Source organism: Nannobrachium achirus (assembly GCF_963921795.1).
Source record: "Nannobrachium achirus genome assembly, chromosome: 11".
In the NCBI taxonomy this organism is placed as follows: Eukaryota; Metazoa; Chordata; class Actinopteri; order Myctophiformes; family Myctophidae; genus Nannobrachium; species Nannobrachium achirus.
In genome coordinates this window covers 13701711-13713430 of record NC_137820.1, presented here as the reverse complement: position 1 = coordinate 13713430, position 11720 = coordinate 13701711, and the positions used below count along the sequence as shown (strand labels likewise).

Sequence of the window (11720 nt, the reverse complement as noted above, 5' to 3'; positions counted from 1 at the left end):
CATTCCTCGATACCCCCGACTCCCCGAGCGAGGTCAGGTGGGCGCACACACACACACACACACACACACACACACACACACACACACACACACACACACACACAGTCACACACACACACACACACACACACACACACACACAGCACCCTAGCACCCCTCCCTCTCTGCAAAAAGCAGCAGTTGTCAGAGCGGGTCCTGCTCGTCCTGCTACCCGGGGTGGGACACGGGCAGATGTCAGATTCACACTCCCCCAACACTGACAGTTGTGTGTGGTCATAGATATCAGTGCATTGATTCAGTTCAGCTATCATCTTGCTAGCTAGTTTACAGGATGGACTCAAAGCGAGACAATGGAGGTAAGTTGTGAAGGAGAAGCATTGCTGCTATGGTGTTTGTTATGTTAGCCATTTAGCAAGCTATAGCTTTCCATTCATTGTGGTGCTATATTTGCAAGCCGCATACACAATGATGTGTGTGTGCTTCTGCAAACGTCTAAAAACAAGAGCAAAGAATAATCCAAAGAATAATCGCTCAGCAACCCATTCACTGTCATTTCACTCCACTTCATGGTTCATATACGGCGTTAGCATAACCTTAGCTAACATCACCACCTGTGACCACCAATGTAATCCCCATGATAATCCTGCAGGACAGATGATGCAGGGGCGTCTATTATGTGTAGTCTAAATAATAATAGTCAGAGCCCACACACTAAGTAAAAGCACAATACAATCTCTGGACACTGTACTTGAATGTGAATTGATTGATTGATTGATTGATTGATTGATTGATTATTTTATTAGACAAATGGAGAACAGTACAAGTATAGTCAATACAATTGAAATGTAGTACAGTACAAGTACAGTTAAACACTCTGCCTAAAAGGAACATCTCAATTAAGACTTTTTACAGTCTTTTTTTACTTTGAAAAGCCCTCAGTATTTAATTCATGAACGTTTTTAAAACATCAAGAAGACAAGTTAATGGTGATAAAAGTGTATGTGTGTGGTTTCCATTGAACAAAAGGATGGCTGAAGCCCCTCAATGACCTTTAAACAAGTGTATTTAAATATTGCTCAGTGGAGAAACATCACCAAATCCACCCCAGGCATCCACCATAGTTAACCACTGTATTTCACTAGAGTTACACTTTTGATACGAAAACATGCTTTTCCAGTCCTGGTACACCCATTATCTCTATTCCTATGATTGTATTTATGGATTCTGCTAGTCAGCTTTACTGTTAGCAATTCAATAAAATAGTTGTATCCAATGTATATATTTGGACAGTAGCACAGTACATAACCTAAGGAAATCAAACCTAATTTCCCACCATTATCCATGCATATTGTAACTGACAAAAGACAAGAGAGTCTTGCCGGATGATAGAACATAATGTAAGTTTCTATTTATAGATGGCTGCAGGGCTTGTCTCCTTGTTCCTCTGTAAACATAAGAGACAATCTACTGAAATAATGACTCACTCACAAGTACCATCGTGTGTGTGCACTGCATTTTCATTGTTCTTCCTCTTTTAGATGCTGCCTTTGAGAAGATAACTGCTGTACAGCTCAAGTCACATACCGGGGAATTTGATTTGGAATCAATTTTGTTCCTCAAATTCAGAGGGCTTGGTAAGGTGTAATGATTATTATTGTTATTGTTTTTTTATTGATGTTGATTTTCGCTTTTATGAAATGGATGTTTCTTGAACCGCTTAAGCCTTAAGGCTTATTTTATACTTGAACTGTTCCAGAATAGCTGATCTACACAAGCTCACTGCCTTTGTATTTGATGTTATGCTTTTGAAACTGATATTATCCTAGATAAAGTACTATGTTCTATCCGTCTGTCTTTCAATGTTATATGAGATACTTAAAGTGTGGTTCCTGTGGAAATAAGCCTCGGCTTACCACTGATTTGTACTGTCATGAAACAGTACTTTTTTCTATTGCAAACTTCTAATAAATTCTTCAATCAATCAAAAAAAAAAAAAAAACAGCATGAGCTTGTAGTCAGATATGCTATTTAAAAAAAAAAAAAAGGCGAGGAGTGTTTAACATGTCCGAATGTGTGCTGCATTATACCATAGGAATCCATGACCTCGGGTGTATTGGGGAATGCATCAATTTGGAGAGACTGGACCTTTCTGGAAATAACATCACAAACTTGGCTCCACTCTCATCTCTTCGGCTTCTTGTTGTACTCAATTTGTCTGCAAACAGGATTTCCAATTTAGGCAAGAATTCTGATCCAGTGGAATTTCAGTTTCCTTTCTGAACAACAGCTTCTTAAAGTGGTCTTTGCTGTGTTAATAGAAATTAACATGCTTGTATTATTCTGCTAATTTCAGAACCCCTCGGCAGCTGTGACAGTTTACAGAGCCTAAATGTGGCTGGCAATGCCATATCCAGGTATCATTATGTAACATGTCATGACTGACTCAGTGCCATCATCAGGTATCATTATATACCTTATATTAGGACGTGACTGACTCAATGCCATATCCAGGTATCATTATGTAACATGTCATGACTGACTCAGTGCCATCATCAGGTATCATTATATACTGTAATATGCAGTGACTGACTCAATGTCATATCCAGGTATCATTCTATAATCTTACATGATGACTGACTCAATACCATATCCAAGTATCTTTCTATTAATCTGACATGATGACTGACTCAGTTCCACACCCAGGTAACATTATATAATGTGAACATTTCTTGACCTGATGGTCAAGATTAAATGTATCCCCTGAGCAAGCAAGCACGCTCTATTTAGCTCAATGGTAAAAATGTCAGTGCTGGAATCCGGGTTCAAATGTAGAAGAGAAAGGTTACATATTACTGGTGCAGCTTTAATCCAGAACGTGATGGTTGTTTACAGAGAAGCATTCAAAGCTGTTTTGTTCACTACTATTTTGGTACTCTTTTTCAACAGCATTGAGAACCTCCACTGCCTTCAGTCGTTGAGAAAGCTAGAGAACATACGACTAAAAGACAACACATATAATTATACCAATCCAGGTAAAGTTATATGAATTTGATTCTTTGAATATAATGACATTGGCATACAAGTGCGATGCATAATATCAACTTATACAGTATGTAATGTAACATAAATACAGGTGCTCGGGTGGCGCAATGATTAACTACCTGCCCATCATCACGGAGTCTAGGGGTTAGAATCCACCGTGGTGCATCCAGCTTTGTCGAGCATCTATTTCTATACGAACACAATTGGCTCGTGTTCGGGGGAGGGAAGCCTGCCTGCGAGGGTGATATTTGTCACTGCATGTACTCCTGCAGGCTAGGACAGTACTTGTCAGTTGGGTAGGTTGAGTGTGATGGAGAAGCTACGTCTTCCTGTGGTGGCAGGACACACCGAAGTGTGTGGAGATATTGATATAACAGTTAAATTAGGGGGGGAACAAAAGGGGGAACTATTATTGACTAATAACAAATAGAGAGAAAAACAAATGCTCATAATATAAGTGCAATAATCATTATTTATTTACCCACCTTAGCCTATGTATTGTACAGTAGTTACTATCTTTATCTTTTGTCATATCTAACTATGAATCCACCGAATGTCTGTCTGATATGCCCTTATGGGGTCGTCTATGATGTCATAGACTGCCTAAGCTCCATATTTGGGCATGCCTGACACGGAACTCCATAAAATGGACATAGGGGTTGTGAAATCAAACTCGCAGAGACACATTACAGTAAAATAAACTAAAATCATGTTTTTGTTTTGTTTTAGTTTGCAGGAACACGCCATATAGAAATATACTCCTAGAAATGTTCCCTAACATCAAAGTACTGGACGGTAAGATTGCTTTTACATGCATTATTGTGTTTATCTGTAACATTCATCCCTCCAGGAAAAAACATTATTATAATTTGCTTTCCTGTTTCAACTGTAGGTGAAAGAGTGGTTGGCCGTGGGAGCGATTTATATCAGTTATGCAAAGATATAGATGACACCATCAAAGGTACATTTCACCTGCTGTTGTAACCGTTTCTTGTGATTGACAGGATGGGAAATGACTGGGGCTGTCGCAATCATGAAACTTTGGTTAATTTTCATAAAAATAATTAGGCTTAATGGTTTGGTCTTTTGTTCTATCCTTTTAAGCATTGTGAACAAATATTGCACTAGGCAGATTTAACATAACTTAAACTGAAAAACAAATAATTTGACAAATAAATAAGTGACAATGGCCTTTTCCAATAATTAAAGTAGTGAACAATGTACTGTGGCCAAAAGAGACCATATCCTTGTCATCCACACCACAGCAAGTATACTGTAGAACTCGCTGGTTGAGTAGATGCAGCCAAGGAACACTAACAACATGCTGACCTTATCTGGATGCAACAAGAGCGTGGAAATGGCAATATTACATTTATGTTAGTTTCATCCAGCTGTATAAAAAAAGTCAGGACATCTGGGTGTGCAGGAATGTCCAAAAAGACGGTTATCAGAAGTTCTGAATGACGTAAAAATGTAGTTCAACTCACTTTCCGAAGAAAATAAAAGTTTGCTTGTCAGACACAGGCATTCAGTGATTCCTGGAATGTATTGATAGATTTGTTATTCAAGAAATGTTTGTTACATTATATTTGACATCTTACTCCTTTTTTTGTTTTGATTTCACTTCTGTTTAGCTGGTTTATACAAGAATGGACAGCTCCCTGATCTCCCTGATTGCAAGCCATGGGTGGAAGATAGTTTTTGGGAGATAAAGAGGTCAAACAACAATGCCATTATTGAAGAAGCCTACAAACAGTTCAGTGGTAAGAGTTCTTGTTTTTGCCTAGAACTATTTTCAGAGCAGCATCAATGCACAAAAATTGGTTACCAAATGTTGTGGTTGTACTCCAGTGTCAAATGTCCCTTCTTTTCAGATGTACTTCATGAATGCAGACTCCTTAACAACAGAGCATCACACATGATTTCACAAACGGAACGATCCCTAAGCCTCAAGAAGCATCCAAAGCAGTATGCAGTCTAAATGGTATATTTTTTGTGTGGTTGAAGTTTTTGCATTCTGAAAAATGCTCATGTCTCAATGTACTGTAGTTTTCTTTTCTTATCCTTTTCCTTTATTACTATGCTATATCCAAATGCTTGACCACTCACATCCTTGATGTTTCCTGCAATGTGAAACGGAAACTATCCCTGTGTCCTATGTATTAGGTTTGAGGAAAGCTACAACCCTGGGTGATTTTAAACCTTGATCCTTGCTGACATCCTTAGGGCTGCTTATAAAATGTGTTTACTCACACAGTGCATTCTACAATCTGCTGTAGCTTTTAGTCTATGCTGGGAGCTGTGCTTTAGCATTTTGTATAGTCTTTCTCATATTTAGAATACTTTTCCATTTTGCATTGCTTGATCATTTTGGGAACTTGTTCCATATTCTAAGCTGGCACTGGAAGCTTAGTTTTTCGTAATTGGTGTGTTTTATACCATACCTTTTAGTATTGGCTTGACCAAATAGTGGACAGTACAGCGCTTACAAAGACTGAATGTATTTCATACCTCTTTATAGTGTATTTTCATTTATCTACTGTATCATGAATATGGTGTGTAGCTTTGGACAGCTAGATTCTGCATAGATAAAGATAGATAAACGCTTCACTGCAATTGAATAAACAACCACATAATTAAAATGTTGCCTATATAGCCATGCATCAAAACGATCTGTTTCAACTCACATAGTTGTTTCTACGGAGATAAGAGATATTCATCTTACATCTGTGTGCTACAGGTGGCAAGTGATACTAACCCCAAATTAAAGGAATGTAGGAACTCATGTACTGTATATTATGCCCCTGTATCTGATGCAATGCTATGGCTCCTCCTGCTGGCAATGTGGTAGACAACAGACCTTGTTGCAGTCAGTGTTGCTAAAGACATTATTTCCTTGCCTGGCGTGCCATTTCTGTCTCTTTAACAGAAACTGATAAATAAAAGCTGCTTTGTTTTTTTGTTTGTTTTCCAAGAAATTGATAAAATATAATTTCCAAGTTAATTTGATGGTGTGATATTGTTTCTTTCTCGCATAGTAATCATTCTCAAATCTGGATTTTATTTTATTTAAATTCAGGGTAAGTCAAACCAATTTAAATTGTTTTATTTGGTTAATTCGTTCAGATGAGCATCAGATAACATTGTAACTACAGTATATCTCAAGTTAATATTAATTTAACCAATCATAATTTATAGAGAACACGGTATGTCATTTTCATTATGTTCTACTCATCCCACCTAAGTTATTCAACACATGATCAGATTTTTATTGAATCTTCACCTTTTAACACCCACATATGTTTTCTGTTTACCATCCATGTTAGATAACCTTAGAAAGGAAAAAAGGTGCTGTCATACTCTATTTTAGCAGTGCATACTTGATTTATACATTAAAGGAGTAGTTCACCCCCAAAATGACTTTTTTTCTATTGATTACTCATGCCATGGAGACTAGAGTTCAATAATATTTTTTGGTTTTTGTCACATTCCTAAGACAAAAATTTGATTCGAGTAAATTTTCCCCCATTGATTCCGGATGGTGACCCGTTTCGAAACGGGTCACCATCCGGAATCAATGGGGGAAATTTTTTTGTTATCACATTTTTGTCTTAGGAATGTGACAAAAACCAAAATATATTATTGAACTCTACTCTCCATGGCATGAGTAATAGAAAAAAAAGTCATGTTGGGGGTGAACTACTCCTTTAAGTACACAGGTCACATTAGCACCTTTGAAGGCCTATAATTCCTTTACCTTTTTTCACTGAAATGGGACTGGAACTTTTGACACCCTAGAGATTTGACAACCACTTAATACTCTGAGTTCTCTAATGCTATGGAACAGAGATAATGCGGGCCCATTACATGCTTCAAAACCCACTTGATTGTTGTAATGCTTCTTCTTGACCTATATTAGATGTACAGTAGGCTACAGAGCAAGTGTAAATTCCCCAAATTATTTTGGGGGTCCCCAGATGATTGTCTTGATGTGAAACATTGTTTTCTCACTCAACGGTAAACAAATCAACAAAAGTGTTTCACAAACTGCTCAAAATGATATAGCGCCCCCCTTTGGCCAATTGGGGTAAGACTGGTTTTAGTGATATTTGGACTAACCCTCTACAGTATTTCATCGTGAAAATGTCACTTTGCATGTATGTTTTAGAGGCAGAAGAATAATTTGCATAAAACTGCAATATTCATTGAATTATTAAAAAAGCATGTTTCAATTTAAAAAAAATCAGATCTGACAGATCTTTAGATATTGGTCCAAAGTTCATGTAAAAAAAAGTTCTGTGCACGTGATGCGAAAATTCCCGAATAAAAGCGGGTTAAGCGTTTTACAAACTGCTCAAAGTGGCGGAAAATCTAAGGGCGGAGCTTACTTAACAAAGACACAGATGTCTTCTGCTTGAGTCAAGGCACGCGTGTAAGCAAGTTGCATGTCTTCAAACGAAACAAGGCATGACTTATGCCCCTTTAAAGTCTGAGTTTTCAAACACTTTGCATAGCGCCCCCCCCTTTGGAGTAAGATTGCTTTCAGTGATATTTGGACTAACCCTCTACATATTTGCCAAATGCCATGAACGTGTCACTTTGCATGTATGATTTAGAGGCAGAAGAATAATTTGCATGAAACTGCAATATTCAGTGAATTATTAAAAAATAATGTTTCACTTCAAAAATCCGCAGAGACAGATCTGACCGTATTGGTCCAAAGTTCATGTAAAAAAAGTTTCGCGCACGTGACGCGAAAATCCCAGGAGGAGATAGATTTTGACTGTTTTTCATATAATTCAAAATGGTGGGAGAAGTAAAGGTCAGAGGTCAAAAGTCAGAGTGTAAAAGTTGTTCGGCATGAGGAGACGCATAAGTGTATACAGGTTTCATGGCTGTACCTGAAACAGAGCATGAGCTATACCTGTTCAAAGTTGGCATTTTTCAAAGGCTTCCTACAGCGCCACCCTTTGGCCGATTGTTGCGAGCTTCGCGTTTTAGCCGTTTGGCATGGTCCTCTGCCATACTGCCGAGTTTCGTAAAAAGCGACTGCACAGTCTAGCCACTAGAGAAAAAGTGGCGGAATAATGATGAAGTCCAATATCAAAGAGTGGCCTTTGCCACTGCGTGGCTTGGCCACTAATAAATATATCTGCAAGCAGCGATAAAGTGGCTAAAAACACCTCAAGTCATGAACACAGTCTGCCATGTGCGTGAAATCTTGCAAGCACATTCCCACTAGGTCAAGGAACAGATGCCACCCTTCTCACATTGGCCTGTTATAGCACCACCAGCAGGTCAACTTTTGCATAACACATTTTTGGAACAAAATGCCTCAAATCATGCATGCAGCGTCCGATTGCATCAGTAACGTCAAAGAGAGCACTGCCTGCGATCTTGACATTTTGTACTTTTATAGTCATTGTTTTTTGGCTTGAAGCGAGTCCACAATTGTTTCGAAGGAACAATATTTTCTAGTTTTATTTGATGTCCTTCCTGCCCTGGCATTTTGGCCTTTGTGCCCTCAAAAAATAGTCAACACCAAAGGCCAAGTGGCCACGCCCCTAAAATGACGAAATTCCAGGCCTGCATTGTACGGTAGTTTGGCCTAAATGTAAGGTTTACATTACAAGCAGGGCTGACAACTCCTAATAAACATTTATTGTGGAGATTTGTGTTTGTTTTTGTCTCATTCATGAAACAAAAATTTGACGACCAGGTCATAGGTCATGGGGTCATGGCTCATGTATGGCTCTGGGTCTCCGGACCTTTCTGGCGATGTGAGCAGGCATTCACAGCCGAGGGGAGGGGCGCTTCTGAGCCCCGTGATTCCTGGGAGACACCGAGAAACAGCGAGCGAAAAATAATCATATATTTAACTCTGAACCCAGAAAAATATTAATATATTTAACTGGGGACCCCCACCCTGATAAGCACTTGGAATTATAAGAGTTGAGGCGTTATTTAGCTGCAAAGGTGAGTGGGTGCTTATTATACTTCATAATTATGGTTATTATTATATAGACAGATGTCTTTTCAGAGGACAGGGTTACTTGAGGACACGAAGGAGATGATTCACTATCAGTTAAACTAGTTTGTCAACGTAGCTTTAATAGTTGTGGTTTCCATGAAGGTGAGACTGGTGCTGTAGTCTATGTTGATGAGAACATCTAAGGTGTGTCAACAATGCTTGAACGTCAAAACAGATAATTATGTGCATGATGAGTGTTTAATGAAGGCCATGACAGCATTGAAAGGAATGCAGTGTCACAATAGTTTGATCAGAGGTGAGGAGGAGGACTGATGGAGAGGCTGTGGATCATGGATTATGATTGTTGAGTCTTATTATAATGTTGTTGTGTCAAAGTAATCTAAGATGTGAACATTCAAATGAACTGACATATGACGCTGTTTTGTGATCCTCCTGCTCCAACAGTTGTTTGTGTTTTTATTGTTACTTTATCGGTCGGACTACACCAAGAAATGCGCACATACACGCGTACTGTCCGTGAAGACGCTCGCATATGCGTAAACGCTCCAGGCTACACCAAGGAGGGAGTAAATGTGAGGAAGACCAGATAGTCTGTGTACAAAACGCATACGTGTGCTTAAAAAATAGAACCGATCCTATTTTTAGGGAATGCGTATCCGTGGTTCGCGCTATCCGTACGCCTGGTGTAGCCGGCTGAATTGAATCAATTATACATTGGATCTATCCAAAACGCGCACGACCCGCATATGCACGCATACGCAAAAATGGTACGTGTCAAGGGCCGGACTGGTTCAATGTTTATTTAAACTCGCAATGCATTGTGGGATTTGTAGTATTATAGTGGTGCATGCAATATACCAGAGGGCCAGTTCTAATAGTAATTGTGTATCATCCCGCAGGCCAAAGATAATTCATTCCCGGGCCTGATTTGGCCCCCGGGCCTTGAGTTTGACATATGTGCACTACAGTATATACACCCTCGCCAAAGGTGGCCCGCTCAGGGTGATCAGCCCTGAACTTGCGTCAATCCCGATTCGTCATGAGAATGTCTGACTTCTCATGGGACTGTGCAAGGCAGGGGCGTCCTTTTCCCTGAGCCTAGACCCATCTGATAGGCATGCATGGTAATTATTATGTTTGTTGTGTATGATGTCAGACTAGAGCATACATGGGCAACTGGCGGCCCGGGGGCCACATGCGGCCCCCACCTTCACTTAATGCGGCCCTGCAGGTTAATACTGGAATACTGATATTATTGATTTCAGCTGTTACAATTCCAAACATGACCTGCTTTAATTCCGTCAGTCTAAATTAGTAGCTTAATGACTAGTATAGTTGTATTAAAATGTATTTTTTTATGTCCAATGTATTTGTATTTAGGTTCATAAAGTTAACATAAGTATAGCTAAATGCGTTTGAAATTAAATCATAATGTTACATTTCAGGATTCCAATTCAAAAATAACAAAAAAATAATTCAGGATTCCAATTCAAAAGAAGTAAAAATAGCCGATCTACAAGCTCAAAACGCATCGCAGCGCGATGCGTTTGCATCCAGGTTGTGGTACAGACTTTGGCCACAGTCTTGTCCTCTATCAAAAGACAATACTGTCCTTCGATAGAGGAGACAGCCCCAAGGAGATGGATCGGAGTGTCACTGTGGTGTCACTGTGGAGTGGGCTAGCTGATGACATTCAAAAAAGCACCAGCATCTACCAATTCAAAAGGAAACTAAAAAAAGTATTATTTGATTTTGGGGTTTGTATTGCAAATCACAACGTGATGACATCACACCGTTGTACTTTACAATACAAACCCCAAAATCAATCCTCCAGTTCTAGGCAACACAGAAGAGGGGGAACTTTTTTTTATGTCCACACAACTCCTCTAAGGTATTTTAATGGGGAGGCTCTCTCCATTCCGACATGTCGCCACTCCGAAATTGACTTCTTATTGTCGGAGTGGCGACACTCCCATAGGCCTAAGGTTTAGGGTTAGGGTTAGAGATAGGGTTAGTGTCGGAATGGAGACATGTCGGAAAGGAGACATGTCGGAGTGGAGAGATGCACTCATATTAATGACATAGTTCAATATTGAAAATGGGTGGTCTTCCCCTTTAATATGCTTATGCATAGCTGTAGCCTCACATAGCCAGACCAATCTGCTGCCTTGTGTTAGCAAAGGCAGATAGAGTGTAGCTGAGCTAGGCTAGCATAGCTGGGGCCGCGGTTTTCCCGGTGAACCTGAGCGCAACGGTGGGGGCGGGGAGTGTGGGAAAAACACACCACTGACTATTGCTGATGATGGAGAGGTTATATAGCTTCATGTAATGAGAGGCACTCTTGCCAATTTCGCAAGAGACTCGTCTCCAATTGCAAGATATTTAAAAGTTATTTGGGGCCATGATGATTTAACCTCTTCTTCCCACTACAAGACTAAGGATTTATATTGTCTGTGTTATTGTTTACAACCACAATTATTCACGTGTGGCAAGATCGCGGTTCCACTAGTTTTACTAGTAGGCTAGTGTAGGCCTTTTCAGAAGTTAATTTAATGTTTTCCATTTAATGATTTCCTTTATCCTCATCTAATCTTGCACTAACGCACACAACTGTTTTCGCCAGGTTTTAAGGCCTAGTAGGCTTTCCAGAAAATGCCCTGCCCTGCCTCACGGAGACACGGACCCG

General features: G+C 39.6%; 1 protein-coding gene across 1 annotated transcript; it reads left to right on the top strand.

Annotated features, from left to right (window-relative positions):
• The first annotated feature begins 193 nt into the window (after positions 1-193).
• lrrc61 (leucine rich repeat containing 61) lies at positions 194-5946 on the top strand. The gene is made up of 9 exons (XM_080736742.1): positions 194-356; positions 1539-1634; positions 2093-2239; positions 2354-2414; positions 2947-3032; positions 3772-3837; positions 3935-4003; positions 4677-4805; positions 4917-5946. Exons 1-9 carry the CDS (start codon positions 332-334, stop codon positions 5021-5023), a joined length of 786 nt encoding a protein of 261 aa, XP_080592868.1. The 5' UTR covers positions 194-331; the 3' UTR covers positions 5024-5946.
• Positions 5947-11720: the final 5774 nt, after the last annotated feature.

What these genes read in the sequence shown, in the direction of transcription:
- lrrc61 (XM_080736742.1), top strand. Translation starts at nt 332, where the DNA reads ATGGACTCAAAGCGAGACAATGGAG. An exon ending in CTCAAAGCGAGACAATGGAG is followed by an intron (nt 357 to 1,538) that starts GTAAGTTGTGAA and finishes TTCCTCTTTTAG; the next exon opens with ATGCTGCCTTTGAGAAGATA. An exon ending in AAACAGGATTTCCAATTTAG is followed by an intron (nt 2,240 to 2,353) that starts GCAAGAATTCTG and finishes TGCTAATTTCAG; the next exon opens with AACCCCTCGGCAGCTGTGAC.